The sequence below is a fragment of the Podarcis filfolensis genome, assembly GCF_964270895.1.
Source record: "Podarcis filfolensis genome assembly, chromosome: 16".
In the NCBI taxonomy this organism is placed as follows: domain Eukaryota; kingdom Metazoa; phylum Chordata; class Lepidosauria; order Squamata; family Lacertidae; genus Podarcis; species Podarcis filfolensis.
In genome coordinates, this window is record NC_139620.1 from 8,641,097 (window position 1) to 8,657,287 (window position 16,191).

Below are 16,191 nucleotides of genomic sequence, written 5' to 3' on the forward strand. Positions count from 1 at the left end.
TCTCGTGTTCTTCACTTCAATTCAAAGTGTTGGTGTTGACCTTGAAAGCCCTAAACGGCCTCAGTCCAGTATATCTGAAGGAGCGTTTCCACCCCCATCGTTCTGCCCGGATGCTGAGGTCCAGCGCCGAGGGCCTTCTGGCAGTTCCCTCCCTGCGAGAAGCCAAGTTACAGGGAACCAGGCACAGGGCCTTCTCGGTAGTGGCACCCGCCCTGTGGAACGCCCTCCCATCAGATGTCAAAGAGAAAAATAACTACCAGACTTTTAGAAGACATCTGAAGGCAGCCCTGTTTAGGAAAGCTTTTAATGTTTGATGTATTGTGGTATTTTAATACAGTGATACCCCGGGTTACATACGCTTCAGGTTACATACGCTTCAGGTTACAGACTCCGCTAACCCAGAAATAGTACCTTGGGTTAAGAACTTTGCTTCAGGATGAGAACAGAAATCGTGCAGCGGCAGCAGGAGTCCCCATTAGCTACAGTGGTGCCCCAGGTTAAGAACAGTTTCAGGTTAAGAATGGACCTCCGGAAGGAATTAAGTTCTTAACCCGAGATACCACTGTATTTTGTTGGAAGCCGCCAGAGTGGCTGGGGAAGCCCAGCCAGATGGGCGGCGTATAAATAATAAATTGTTGCTGCTGTTGTTGTTGTTCTGATGCCTTTTCTTTTTCTTCTGTTGACAGCACGAGCGGGAGCAGATCATGACCACCAACGTGTGGCTGACCCAGGTAAGTTGCCAGAGACATGTGTAAGCATTACTTATAGGTGTTTATTCAGCATAGTTCAGGAACAAAGGAAAAACATGTCTGCTTCCCTTCGTGTCCGACAAAAGAGCAAAGCAATAGCAATATACAAACGGACGTTCCCAGCAAGCCTGTGCTGGAAGTAAACAGGCATGTGACACACAACAGTCATGCCTGTTTCTTTTAAGGTGGAACAGAACTATATCCTAATAGAACCTTGCAAGCCACATGCATCTTTTTAATACTAAAAAAAACCCAAAATAAGCCACTCTCACCTACCTGGAGATTCAGGACCTCCCCCTGCCACCTGGAAGGAGTGAGGCAAAACTGGAGACTTCAGGTCAGGCTTGGGGATTTGGCCATCCCGATTGTGTCAAGCACCCCCCACCCCATCTCTCTTTCTCTCTCCATTGCAGGAATGGGAGGATTATCGCCTTACGTGGAACCCAGAGGAGTTTGATGACATGAAGAAGGTGCGGCTGCCATCCAAACACATCTGGCTTCCGGATGTTGTGCTCTACAACAAGTAGGTGCACCTCGGCATTCTTTTTTTATATAAATTTTTATTAATTTTCCAACATATATTAAGACACAGTACAACTGACAATACATAAACAAACAAACATATAAACATGTATAATTTCATAACCTCTTTTTCTTAAACCTTGTTTCAACGACTTCCCCATACCTCCCTTTTCTGCATCCCTGTTTTAAACTTTTCCAGCAACCCCTAATTTCAATTTGGTGCACCTCGGCATTCTTTGCCCTTGGTCTAATGCTTGCGGATCTCAGACGACAACAGTGAACCTGCAATTCATGGACTGCAGAACCATCTGGAGGGGCCACCCTGGCCCCATCTTCCTCCTTGTCACAACGCCGCGGTATCAGAAGAGCTTTCAAAGCCAGGCGTAGGGGACCTTTGGCCTTCCAAACGTTGCTGGACTACAACTCCCATGAGCCCCAGCAAGCATGGCTAATGGGCAGCGATGATGGGAGGTGTCGTTCAGCAACATCTGGAGGGCCAAAGGTCCCCTACACTTGCTTTTTTTGGGGGGGGGGGATTTGATATCCTGCCTTTCACTCCCCTTCAGGAGTCTCTAAGCGGCTAACATTGTCCTTTCCCTTCCTCCCCCACAACAAACACTCTGTGAGGTGAGTGAGGCTGAGAGACTTCAGAGAAGTGTGACTGGCCCAAGGTCACCCAGCAGCTGCAGGTGGAGGAGCGGATATGCGAACCCGGTTCACCAGATTACGAGACTACCGCTCTTAACCACTACACCACACTTGCCTGCTGCTAGATAGGGATTGAGGTGGTTTAAAAGCAGGTTAGAAAGTGGAACATGCTTGTGTGTGTGTGTGTGTGTGTGTGTGAGAGAGAGAGAGAGAGAGAAAGAGACCGTGTATGTTTGATTGAGAGTGAGTGTATATGTGTGAGAGACAGAGTAACTGTACGTTTATTGGATCTGAAATAACAACAACAACAACAACAACAACAACAATAATAATAATAATAATTTTTATTTGTACCCCGCCCTCCCCTGCCAGAGGTGGGCTCAGGGCGGCTAACACCAATAAAATAAAATCACAGTAAAAACATAATAGGGGGAAAAGAGAGGGAGAAAAAAAAACCAATTTAAAATACAGGTTAAAATGCAGCCTGATTTTAAAATAGCTGATAAATAAGGACCATAAGGTGAGGGAAACATAAGGGTCAGACTGAGTCCAAACCAAAGGCCAGGCAGAGCAGCTCCATCTTGCAAGCCCTGCGGAAAGATGTCAAGTCCCGCAGGGCCCTAGTCTCTTGTGACAGAGCATTCCATCACGTTGGGGCTAGTGCTGAAAAGGCCCTGGCCCTAGTTGAGACCAATCTAACCTCCTTGAGGCTCGGGGCTCGGTGTTGTTATTTGTGGACCTTAAGGTCCTCCGTGGGGCATACCAGGAGAGGCGGTCCCGTAGGTATGTGGGTCCTAGGCCGCATAGGGTTTTAAAGGTCAAAACCAGCACCTTAAACCTGACCCTGTACTCCACCGGGAGCCAGTGCAGTTGGTTCTAGAAAGAGAGGTGCTGGAACTCACCACGAAACACGAATGCCTCCCTTGTTCTCTTAGAATGGCAATGGCGCCCACCTGAGAGGTGCTGGAACTGAGTTCCGGCTGAAACAAAAGCCCTGGTTTCCGCATGGAACTGTAGAGTAAGAAAGGACCACGAGGGTCGTCCAGTCCAACATTAAATAGTTTTTAATTGTTTTTATATAGGGAAGCGGTTTTATAGACCAATTTTCTTCTTTTCATTGTTTCGGCTGTGGAGGTTCCTACTGTGAAAGCGCTTCAAACTATGTTATGGGCCACGATTCATAAACAGAATAAAAGGCAGAGTCCGGGTGGCCTGCATTATGATGAACGTGTTGATGGCATGGGTAGGGCTGTGCACATGGTGTGTAAGCTCTGATCTGTGCACCTGCACCGTCAGGCTTCGGAGAATCGGATCCCTCCCCTGATTGCAGTGAATAAGCAGATCAAATGAAAGCAGCGTTCTTACCAGTTAGTTTCTTTAATAAACACAGCGAGAGACAAAGAAATGCATATCTCTCGAGAAATGGCGGTGCTCCCAGTAAAGGTTTTCCCCTCCTCTGCCCCCATTAATCTTTGCCACTCCTATGTTGGGTAACCTGAGCTTGTTGCTGCTGTGCTCTCTGTTCTATCACTCTTGGAGCCCGTCTAGTCCTAGGTGAAGGGGGGTCTGGAATGCTGTCCAAGGACACTGAATCTGCCAGCTGACCCTCTGCTGGTGTTTCCTCTTCTAGCTGTTCCTTATCCAGTATTTCCCAGCTTTTCACCTCTGGGCTATGCCCTTCTACAAACCACTGTTCTAAATCAATACTGTCCTCCTGCCCTTGGGAAGGTTCAGGGCAGCGGCTCCCACCATTCCTCCTCAGTCCAGCCTCTGACATGCACCTTCTAGACCAGGGGTAGGCAACCTAAGGCCCGGGGGCCAGAACCGGCCCAATCGCCTTCTCAATCCAGCCCGCGGACGGTCTGGGAATCAGCGTGTTTTTACATGAATGTGTCCTTTTATTTAAAATGCATCTCTGGGTTATTTGTGGGGCATAGGACTTCATTCATTTCCCACCCCCCCAAAAAATATAGTCCAGCCCACTACATGGCTTGAGGGACGGCGGACTGTCCCACGGCTGAAAAAGGTTGCGGACCCCTGTTCTAGACCAACAATGAGCATTGCTTCCCCTTCTTCTCCCCTTCCCCAGCGCCGACGGGATGTACGAGGTGTCCTTCTACTCCAACGCCGTGGTCTCCTACGACGGCAGCATCTTCTGGCTCCCTCCGGCCATCTACAAGAGTGCCTGCAAAATCGAGGTGAAGCATTTCCCCTTTGACCAGCAGAACTGCACCATGAAGTTCCGCTCATGGACTTACGACCGGACGGAGATCGACCTGGTGTTGAAGAGCGAGGTGGCCAGCTTGGACGACTTCACCCCCAGCGGGGAGTGGGACATCATCGCCCTGCCGGGACGGCGGAATGAGAACCCCAACGACTCCACCTACGTGGACATCACCTACGACTTCATCATCCGCCGCAAGCCGCTGTTCTACACCATCAACCTCATCATCCCTTGCATCCTCATCACCTCCTTAGCCATCCTGGTCTTCTACCTGCCTTCCGACTGCGGCGAGAAGATGACCCTCTGCATCTCGGTCCTCTTGGCCCTCACCGTCTTCCTGCTTCTGATCTCCAAGATCGTGCCGCCCACCTCGCTGGACGTGCCGCTGGTGGGCAAGTACCTGATGTTCACCATGGTCTTGGTGACCTTCTCCATTGTCACCAGCGTCTGCGTGTTGAATGTCCACCACCGCTCGCCCACCACCCACACCATGCCGCCCTGGGTCAAGGTGGTCTTCCTGGACAAGCTGCCCACCCTCCTCTTCATGAAGCAGCCCCGGCAGAACTGCGCCCGCCAGAGGCTGCGCCAGAAGCGGCAGAACCAGGAGCGGACGACCGGGAGCTTCTTCCTCCGCGAAGGAGCCAGGTCCTGCACTTGCTACGTCAACCCGTCCACGGTCAAGAAGTTCGGGACGGGGAGCGGCGGCGATGGCGGGGGAAGGCCCTTTACGGAAACGTCGGAGCCGGGAGTCAACGGTTACCGGGACAGGCCGGGTCAAACGGTGCCACCGCCAGGCCCCTGTTGCTGCGGCCTGGAGGAGGCTGTGGACGGAGTACGCTTCATCGCGGATCATATGAAGAGCGAAGACGACGACCAGAGTGTGAGTGTCTGGAAGGGAAGGGGCTTGAGGGCAGGGTGGTGGTGGTGGTGGGGCTTTGTGGCCTTAAGTCAGTCTTGTAAATAACATACCCGCCAACATTTTTCTGAAGGAGCGTCTCCACCTCCATCGTTCAGCCTGGACACTGAGGTCCAGCTCCGAGGGCCTTCTAGCAGTTCCCTCACTGCAAGAAGTGAGGTTACAGGGAACCAGGCAGAGGGCCTTCTTGGTGGTGGCACCCACCCATCAAGGAAATAAATAACTGTCTGACTTTTAGAAGACATCTGAAGGCAGTCCTGTTTAGGGAAGTTTTTAATGTTTGATGTTTCACTGTTGTTTTTTATTTAAAGTTTTTTGTGACAGAAAAAGGAGTAAAAACTAGAAAAAAAACTTACAACCACAATCATTCAAAATAATTCAAATTACAAACACAATCATTTTACTCTTATATCACATTCTCAATAATTTTCCAAATACCACCCCTCCCCCCCACCCAACCTCCCCTCACTCATGTGAGATCTTATTGGCATTTGTATTATTGCTTCTTGTTGTGTTAGCAGTTATTTATATGTAATAGTCATATCCTTTATAATATCATCTTGTAGCCTTGCTAGTCTTTCCTTTTACATTTATGTTAAACTTAATTTCCATATCCATATTTTTTCATATGTATCTCTACACACTCCCACTCTCTCTTAATTTTTTGCTTGGGGCAGCCCCTAATTGATGCCGTTAATTTTGCAATCACCATAAATTCACAGATCTTAATTCTCCATTCTGAAATATTTTTCCTGTTTTCCATTTTTCTGCCACTAGTAATCTAGCCGCCGCTGTCACATAGAGGAATATATTCTTCTTATCTTTGGGGATATTGTTGGTTGGTTTTATTGTGTTTTTAATATTCTGTTGGGAGCTGCCCAGAGTGGCTGGGGAAACCCAGTCAGATCGGTGGTGTATAAATAAATTATTACTATTAATATTATTAAGAAAATAAGGACGTCCTGTTCCTAAAGAATACTAATAATTCCCCACCCATTTGACTGTGCTGCCACAGCTACTCTGAGCGGCTTTCAACATATACAAAAACATTAAAAACATTTATACAGGACTGCCTTCTGATGTCTTCTAATGGTTTTGTAGTTACTGATCTCCTTGGCTCGGGAGTCACTCCACACCCTCCAACATTTCTCTGATGAAAATAGGGACGTCCTAAGGGAAAGTGGGACATTCCGGGATCAAATCAGAAACCGGGACGGCTTCTGCAAATCAGGACCATCCCTGGAAAATAGAGACCCTTGGAGGGCCTGAAATAAGCCCACAAAAAGTTACTATGCTAGAAAAATGCAACCTGTACTGCTGACAGAAGTAGTGCGACTCATGCATGCAACACGCTGGCGATTAATATACACAGAACAATAATTATACATACTTTATCAGCCTTCTGAGAAAAATACAAAACATTAAACAAAGCCACAGAGATTTGCGAACTACCCAGCCTAAGATGAACTTACATTGTCTGGTTTCAATAGAGTTTTCAAATGCTTAACTCAGTCTTTTAGATAAGTTCATGAAGATACCAACAAAAGGTCAGTTCGGTGTTATTCACAATACCGAGAGATGCTAGTGGAGTTGTAGATAGATGTTAATAAAGTTAATGAAGTTGTAGACGACAGGGTGCCAGCATTTTGCACCTGTTTCGCCCTGGCAGTCCAAGTAATCAAGAGGCCGCTGTTCGCCCCCGATGGGGCCCTTTAACTGGGGCTTGCAGGTAGCCACTCCCAAGGTAGTTTTCCGGGCTTCTTCAGTGATCTAATCTCAAAGTCTTGATACGTAAATTGAAATTCAACCTTATAGAGAATACTCTTTCTTTTTTTAAAAAAAATAATATTTATTCAGGTTTTGAAAGATTACAAAATTAAAGAAAAAGAAAAGAAAAGAAAGAGCAAAAACACAGGGGAAAAAAACAATTAAGAAAAAAAACAACAAATCAATCCTTCCATAACTTACCTTTCATTTGCTTGTTTCCTTGACCTTCTCACACCTCCCTTTTTTGTGTTCTAGTTCAATTAGCTATTTCAGCAAATCCTTTCCATCTTTGTTCTTATCCTAATAATTTATCTTAATATAATGTAACTTTACATTCTCACCAATTAACAATCTATTTTTACTTAATCTTTTACAACCTTTCTGCTAAAACCGCGTAACTTCATTCCAACATCCTTCTAACATTCCGAGAATACTCTTTCTCGGCTTAAGCTTAAGAGACTGATTTGCTTTGTTTAATGTTTTGTATATTTCTCAGAAGGTTGATAAAGTATGTATATTTATTGTTCTGTGTATATTAATCCCCAACGTGTTGCATGAGTCGCACCACGAAAAGTTACTAGCTTGCTGTGTGTGTGTGTGTGTGTGTGTGTGTGTGTGTGCAGGATACTAGCGCTGCCCTCCTGCTCACTCCTCCAACCCCACTCCCATTCCCCCCTTTATCCCTCACCTATTCCCTTGCAGCTCCTCCAGCCCCCTCTGCTCACAGTTTTCTGCAAGGCCCCCCCATCAAAGTTTTCCCCAACGCCTTTTAAAGGAGAGTGGGTGCTTCAGAGAGCGGTCATCTGGTCGAACCGCCTGCAATCCAGGAATCTCAGCTAAAGCTTCCATGACAGCATCCTTTAGTCCCAAGACACCTGATAGGACTCGCTTTCTAATTTATTTCTTTACCACATGTACATACAGTGGCAATGATCTCTGGGTGAAAACCAAACTTCCTGTCTTTGATATAAAGACATAAGAAAAGCCCCTGCTGGACTAAGCTAATCACCCATCAGATGGGTGGGGTACAAATAATAAGATTATTATTACCTAATCCTGCATCCTGTTCCCCAGGGAGCTCTGAGAACTGTAGCCGTTTGAGGGTCACAGGAGTTTCCTAACAGCTCACAGCACCCTTAAACTACAGTTCCCAGGATTCTTTGCAAGGGGAGGAGCCATGAGCGTTTAACGTGGTACAGTGGTACCTCGGGTTACAGACGCTTCAGGTTACAGATGCTTCAGGTTACAGACTCCGCTAACCCAGAAATAGTACCTCGGGTTAAGAACTTTGCTTCAGGATGAGAACAGAAATCGTGCCGCCACAGCGGGAGGCCCCATTAGCTCATGTGGTACCTCAGGTTAAGAACAGTTTCAGGTTAAGAACGGACCTCCGGAATGAAATAAGTTCTTAACCTGAGGTACCACTGTATTGCAATTGCAGTTGCTTTCAATGTGTGGTCTTGGGCTAAGGTTACCAGATTTTTTTCAATGAATCTGGGGACATTTTTTCAACTTCCTATTGAATAGATGGATTTTGTCAAGGGACTGATTTGTAAACCCGAGGACTGTCCCAGGAAACAGGGACATCTGGTAATCTTACCTATGTAGCTATGTAGAACTTCCTTGTTCAGGCAAAGTCTACCTCTGAATTCCAGTAGCTGGGGAACAAACTCAGTGGTTGCCTTTAAGGGTTTGATTTGGACACGTCTGCCTGAACACATTACAGTGGTACCTCGGGATAAGAACTTAATTCGTTCTGGAGGTCCATTCTTAACCTGAAACTGTTCTTAATCTGAGTTACCACTTTAGCTAATGGGGCCTCCCGCTGCCGCCGCACAATTTCTGTTCTCATCCTGAAGCAAAGTTCTTAACCCGAGGTCTATTTCTGCGTTAGCGGAGTCTGTAACCTGAAGCGTCTGTAACCCGAGGAACCGCTGTATAACTCGACGCTTCGTTCTGATCAGTCAGGGCACTTCTTACAAAGCTTTCCCCACTATATCTCGAATCATCACCTCCTGAAACATGATGCACTGTTTGTTTGGGTTTTTTTTAGAAAAAGGCTGTGGCAATTTCCCATCCGTTTGACGTTTCCTGGGGGAGACACAGCTCTTCCTTGCTTCTTCCCCATCTCCCTGCCGCCTCTCCTTTGCCAAGCCATGAGTCAGAATACCCTGTCCTTTACTGACCTGTTCCCCACCTCTGAGTGCAGGGCAGCTGTGTTCTCCAACTGAGACACCGGCGAGCTCCAGAATCAATATTTCCCTTCTGCTCGGCTGGATCCCTGTGCTGAAGGCGCATGAAAAATTCATGTGCCGTGAGATATGGATGTAAGGGAGGGAGAGACAGAGAGAGAGAAGTCGGGAGAAGCAGACTTCTATTTCTTGGATGTCTGCTGCTTTGTTGGTGTAATAATAATAATAATAATAATAATAATAATACAGTGGTACCTCAGGTTACATATGCTTCAGGTTACAGACTCTGCTAACCCAGAAATAGTACCTTGGGTTAAGAACTTTGCTTCAGGATGAGAACAGAAATCGTGCTCTGGCGGCATGGCGGCAGCAGGAGGCCCCATTAGCTAAAGTGGTGCTTCAGGTTAAGAACAGTTTCAGGTTAAGAACAGACCTCCAGAACGAATTAAGTACTTAACCTGAGGTACCACTGTAATAATAATAATAATAATTAATAATAATTATTATTATTTGTACGCTGCCCATCTGACTGGGTTGACCCAGCCACTCTGGGCAGCCTCCAACATACATAAAAACATAATAAAACATTACAAGGGGTGCTGGGGGTTTTTCGGGCATTTGTTCAAATCCTTCCCCCATCCATCTGTGGCCAGAGAGCAATGGGTTAAAGGTAGCCCCCGCCACCGCCACCGCCTTCCCCACCAAAGCAAATCATTCATCTGATCTGGTAGCCTTGCCAGAAACTACTTGCAGAAGGAGATGCTCTATGCCCACTGGACCAGGGAGGTGTCAGGTATGAAGCAGTTGCCATAGGAACCGAGAGGAAGGGGAACCTGGAACGGCAGCAGAGTGATGTCACTGCCCCAGGCTGCGCTCTGAGGCTGCAGGTTTGGGGCCAAGCCAGCTGAGCACTGATGGGGGGGGGGGAGGAGACCGGAGAGACTCTCCCTTCGTCACCCTCAGTCGAAGGCAGGAATGCTTCTGAATACCAGTTGCTGGAAACTACTGGAGGGACGCGGGTGGTGCTGTGGGTTAAACCACAGAGCCTAGGGCTTGCCGATCAGAAGGTCGGCGGTTCGAATCCCTGCAATGGGGTGAGTTCCCGTTGCTCGGTCCCTGCTCCTACCAACCTAGCAGTCCGAAAGCACGTCAAAGTGCATGTAGATAAATAGGTACCGCTCTGGCGGGAAGGTAAATGGCGTTTCGCCAGAAGCGGCTTAGTCATGCTGGCCACATGACCCAGAAGCTGTACGCCGGCTCCCTCAGCCAGTAAAGCAAGATGAGCACCGCAACCCCAGAGTCGGCCATGACTGGACCTTATGGCCAGGGGTCCCTTTGCCTTTACCTTTACTGGAGGTGAGAGGGATGCAGGTGGCGCTGTGGTCTAAATCACAGAGCCTAGGGCTTGCCACCATTGCTCAGTCCCAGCTCCTGTCCACCTAGCAGTTCAAAAGCACGTCAAAGTGCAAGTAGGTAAATAGGTACCACTCTGGCACAAGGTAAATGGCATTTCTGTGCGCTGCTCTGGTTCGCCAGAAGCGGCTTAGTCATGCTGGCCACATGACCCGGAAGCTGTACGCCGGCTCCCTCGGCCAATAAAGCGAGATGAGCGCCACAACCCCAGAGTCAGGCACGACTGGACCTAATGGTCAGGGGTCCCTTTACCTTTACCTTATAGCGCAAAGGTAAAACTTAGATTTGGCACTCTGCCCAATTTTTGCCCTGCTCATCACTGGTGTGTGTGGCCCCCAGAATGCGGCCCTTAGGGAGAAAGAAGGCTCCCCATTCCTGAGCCAGCCTTTATGATTTGCATTTTACAAATTTCCATATTACCCACTTAATAGAATAAAACTCTCTGAGGCTTTAAAGACACTCTTGTGGGCAATGAGAAGTGAACAATAAGCAAATATTCCTTTTGGCACAAAGTTCCCAGCCTTCTTGCTTTTTCCTGGCAAAGGATTTGGGTCTCACCCTTGAGAACTGGCATACTTCAGAAAATAAATCTTAAAAACCCCATGTAAACATGGGTCTATGAGAGATTTCACACTTAAATATAATTGGAAGCTGAGCTGGAGCTGAGGACGAGTGTATCCTCTGTGTACTGTGTTTGAGACTCCCTCCCCATTCTCCCGGTATAGGTATGGCCCATACAGAGAATTTAGAAGCCTTGGAAACCCAGCTTTCATTTAAAAGCATATCCAGGGCTCTAGCCCTCATGAGAATGAAAATAAAATTGACCCAGAGCAGAAACCTGAAGGACTTTCCTGGTTTGCCAGCAAACCAGGCTTCAGATAGCCTTCAGGGAGCTGTCATTTCAGAGCCTAGGGCTTGCCGATCAGAAGGTTGGCGGTTCAAATCCCCGCCATGGGGTGAGCTCCCGTTGCTCAGTGCCTGCTCCTGCCAACCTAGCAGTTCGAAAGCACGTCAAAGTGCAAGTAGATAAATAGGTACCGCTCTGGCGGGAAGATAAACGGCGTTTCCGTGCGCTGCTCTGGTTCGCCAGAAGCGGCTTAGTCATGATGGCCACATGACCCGGAAGCTGTACGCCGGCTCCCTCGGCCAATAAAGCGAGATGAGCGCCGCAACCCCAGAGTCGGCCACGACTGGACCAAATGGTCAGGGGTCCCTTTACCTTTACCTAACACAACTGTAAAGGGTGCAATCAACACAGGGAACTCTATTGTTGTTTTTGTTTAATGCTAACTTTACTATTCTGCTTTTCACCATCGGTTTGAAGGCAGTTTGCAAAATTAGCAAAAAAAAACTTCCTAAAACAAAAGCAGTAATTAAAACCAGCATTACAGAAAAGAAAGTAAGTGGAGGGGAGCCCAGGCTGAAACTGTTCTTTAAAAGCAGGCTAAGCAGTCTGCTCTTTAAAATATTTAAGCAGGTCTTGCCTCTCCCCAGGAACAGGTTCTGTGGCAGGAAGGGAAGGAGGCTAAAAATCACAAAAGGAGAATTAGCAACACACACCCCACTTAGGATTCTCTGGGGGTTGGGGAGGGGCGTGCAACATTTGAAATTGTAAAAAAAACAAAACCCCACTAATAATTGTGGTGGCTGGTACTCATTGGGGCTGTTAGGGCAGCGGACCAAAAATAAAAGTAGTATAAGTAAGGTAAAGGGACCCCTGACCATTAGGTCCAGTCGCAGACGACTCTGGGGTTGCAGCACTCATCTCGCTTTATGGGCCAAGGGAGCCGGCATACAGCTTCTGGGTCATGTGGCCAGCATGACTAAGCCGCTTCTGGCGAACCAGAGCAGTGAATGGAAACGCCGTTTACCTTCCCACCGGAGCAGTACCTATTTATCTACTTGCACTTTGACGTGCTTTCGAACTGCTAGGTTGGCAGGAGCAGGGACTGAGCAACGGGAGCTCACACCATCGCGGGGATTCGAACCGCTGACCTTCTGACCGGCAAGTCCTAGGCTCTGTGGTTTAACCCACAGCGCCACCCGCATCCCTAAAAAAGTAGTATAGACACCAACAATTGGGAAACACTGGCCTGCAGGTGCTCTGATTGGAGAACAGCCTTTGCCAAAGGTGGTCATGGACTTTGAAGACACTCAAACTCAGGACAAAAGGGAGAAACGTGCTAAGAGGAAAGCACGTTTGGCAAACCTCACCGTGATGAACTCGCGCCCGGGAACTTATGCCCCACTGTGGAAGGATGTGTGGATCCAGAACTGGCCTCCACAGTCACTTACGGACTCACTGTTAAAACCGTGTTTATGGGAGACAATCTTACTCAGCTATGAGTGATCACTATAGAAGAAAGAAGAAGAAGATCAACAGCAGGTGGCGCCAGAGATGATGGCAGGCAAGGCCAATTGCTTCTGCTCTTCCTATCTGCTCTGTTCTACAAGGGCAAAACTGAGACCCAGAAGGAGAAAGCTAACAGCCAGGGCTACCCATTGGACTGGCTGTAAGGAAGGAGGAAGGGGCCTGACCAGGAGTGTGGTGGCGAATTCAGAAGTGCAGGGTCCCTTCAAGACAGTCACAGAAATCGCCCCTCATACACCCCTAAGATTAGACAGTGATCATATAATTACAGTGGTACCTCGGGTTAAGTACTTAATTCTTTCCGGAGGTCCGTTCTTAACCTGAAACTGTTCTTAACCTGAAGCACCACTGTAGCTAATGGGGGCTTCCTGCTGCCCCTGCACCGCCGGAGCACGATTTCTGTTCTCATCCTGAAGCAAAGTTCTTAACCTGAAGCACTATTTCTGGGTTAGCGGAGTCTGTAACCTGAAGCGTATGTAACCCGAAGTACCACTGTATACAATTATGCCATAACCCTGGGCAACCGGGGGGGGGCACTGGGTGGATCTTTGCACCCCGGCACTGCATATGCTTAAGACAGCCCAGATTGGGCTTTCTGTGGAGTGTGTGTGTTGTGTTGTGTTGTGTTGTGTTGTGTTGTGTTGTGTTGTGTTGTGTTTTGTTTTGCCTTGCCTTGCCTTGCCTTGCCTTGCCTTGCCTTGCCTTGCCTTGCCTTGCGACACAGGTGGCACTGTGGGTTAAACCACAGAGCCTAGGACTTGCCGATCAGAAGGTCGGCGGTTCGAATCCCCACGACGGGGTGAGCTCCCGTTGCTCGGTCCCTGCTTCTGCCAACCTAGCAGTTCGAAAGCATGAACTGCAAGTAGATAAATAGGTACCGCTCCGGCGGGAAGGTAAACAGCGTTTCCGTGCGCTGCTCTGGTTCGCCAGAAGCGGCTTAGTCATGCTGGCCACATGAACTGGAAGCCGTACGCCGGCTCCCTCGGCCAATAAAGCGAGATGAGCGCCACAACCCCAGAGTCAGTCACGACTGGACCTAATGGTCAAGGGTCCCTTTACCTTTTACCTTACCTTACCTTACCTTACCTAGATCTGGCACCTGTTTGGTCAGAAGCGGGCCCCACAAGTGGGCCCACACACAACAGGTGCTTGCCAAGCCAAAACGGGTTCCAGCTGACAGATGCTAACTTCTGTATCATTGCCCTTTCCCCAGGTGAGCGAGGACTGGAAGTACGTTGCCATGGTGATCGACCGCCTCTTCCTGTGGATCTTCGTCTTCGTCTGCGTCTTTGGCACCATCGGCATGTTCCTGCAGCCTCTCTTCCAGAACTATGCCACCAACTCCCTCTTGCAGATCAACCACGGTGGTTCCGGCTCCAAGTAGCATCTGGGCTCGCCCTTCTCCTTGGCCAACCTGTTCGGAGCGAGCGGAGAGAGGCGGGCCAAGGAAGATTAAAGAGAGAGGGAGGGAGGAGGGAGGGAGATGGAGCAGGACAGAGAGACACCCTACCCAATCCCTGCTTTTTATGGACGCTGGCCTGAGGCGCGCTCAATATGGGATTGTGGGCCCTTTCCCCTGCTGTCTGCCATTGCCCCGGCTCAAGATTCAGTACTGAGAACAGAGCCTTGCTTGCAGAGAAGCCGGCCAGAGCTAAAACGACAATACTGGAATAGGTTGGTTTCTTCCAGGCTGCCAGGTTGATATGGTAGCTCAACAGTAGAGCACCTGCTTTGCATGCGGAAGGTCGTAGGTTCGATCCCCAGCTTCCCCACTTAAAAAAAATAATGGGTGGTGGTGGTGGAAAAGGTTGCAGCAGGGTCAGGCCTGGCTGTCTGATCTGCTTATTTTAAGGCAGCTTCCTCCATTCCCATTGATCAGAGGTGTCAGCTCCAAGCAGCCAGGAGGAGTCAGTTCCTTCCAAGAGGCTGAGGTCAAGTTCCTGGACGGCTGTCTGGATGCGTTATGGGGCACAGGGGGCAGTGAGTCTTGCAGCCTCGAGGGCATTTTGGATACGGACTACAGCTTTCTCCCTGCCCCCCACCCCATACCCCCTGGCTTGTGCCAATTACGGGGAACCAGCTCCCAACTCAGGGAAAAAATAATCATCATCTATGTGTCTATATAGAATTAAATATCCACATCTACACTCTCCATCTCTGAGGAGCAGCTGCAGATTGGAAGGCCACCCTGGGGGCGCAACCCTCGGCGGGGAGAGGTGTGGGGTGGGGAGAGCTTGGCGGAAAAAAAAGGACATTTTGCAGGGGGGCTCCTAGGACCACCCGTGAGATTTGACCAATACATCCACAAGGTCAGGTGGCAACCCTGCGAGAAGAAGGGACTCTCGGGATCTCTCAGGACAGACTGATGCCAGGACCACGTCTCCTAACAATATGTGTATGTGTGGCCAGAGGAGATGGAGTGTAGACTGGTGCTCCAGCCACCCAGGGTCTGGTTCAGGCGGGGTCTTCCATTCTGGGCCATCACCAGCAGCCTCGGTAGAGAGACCAGTGTCCCCCCACAGAGCCATTGGGTGTGTCTTCCTGGCCCTGTCCTCCTCTGCTCCTGAAAAGCCAAACGCTGACACTGCAATACCAATAAAATAGGTCACATAGATGGGAGAGATTCCTTCTTTCGGTTCAGCTGTGTGTGAGTGGTTGTTTTTTAAGCGCATTTCAAGGTTAGGGTTGCTGCTGCCGTGCAATTTCTGTTCTCATCCTGAAGCACCACTTTAGCTAATGGGGCCTCCCACTGCCGCTGGAGCACGATTTCTGTTCTCATCCTGAAGCAAAGTTCTTAACCCGAGGTACTATTTATGGGTTAGCGGAGTCTGTAACCTGAAGCGTCTGTAACCCAAGGTACCACTGTAGTAGTAGTAGTAGTAGTAGTAGTAGTAGTAGTAGTAATAATAATAATAATTTATTATTTGTACCCCGCCCATCTGGCTGGGTTTCCCCAGCCACTCTGGACGGCTTCCAACGAAAGATTAAAAATACATTAAAATGTCAGACATTAAAAACTTCCCTAAACAGGGCTGCCTTCAGATGTCTTCTAAACCGTGAAGGCCAAACCAACATCCTGATTAATCTACAGATAATAGTAATAAGGGCTACCTTTGAAGGTGACCCGGAAACTACAACTAATCCAGAATGCAGCAGCTAGACTGGTGACTAGAAGCGGCCGCCGAGACCACATAACACCGGTCCTGAAAGACCTACACTGGCTCCCAGTACGTTTCCGAGCACAATTCAAAGTGTTGGTGCTGACCTTGAAAGCCCTAAACAGTCTCGGCCCAGTATACCCAAAGGAGCGTCTCCACCCCCATCGTTCTGCTCAGACACTGAGATCCAGCTCCGAGGGCCATCTGCCATTTCCCTCATTGCGAGAAGTG

The 16,191-nt window shown here is 48.7% G+C and overlaps 1 protein-coding gene across 1 annotated transcript in view; it reads left to right on the forward strand.

Moving 5' to 3' along the window:
* Window positions 1–15,444, forward strand: part of CHRNB2 (cholinergic receptor nicotinic beta 2 subunit) — a 31,883-nt gene extending 16,439 nt beyond the window's left edge. The window contains exons 3-6 of the mRNA XM_083591280.1: window positions 687–731; window positions 1,163–1,272; window positions 4,009–5,023; window positions 14,016–15,444. Of these exons, the coding sequence (XP_083447406.1) occupies window positions 687–731; window positions 1,163–1,272; window positions 4,009–5,023; window positions 14,016–14,186 (1,341 nt within the window). The 3' untranslated portion in view covers window positions 14,187–15,444. The remainder of the gene's footprint in view (window positions 1–686; window positions 732–1,162; window positions 1,273–4,008; window positions 5,024–14,015) is intronic.
* Window positions 15,445–16,191: the final 747 nt, after the last annotated feature.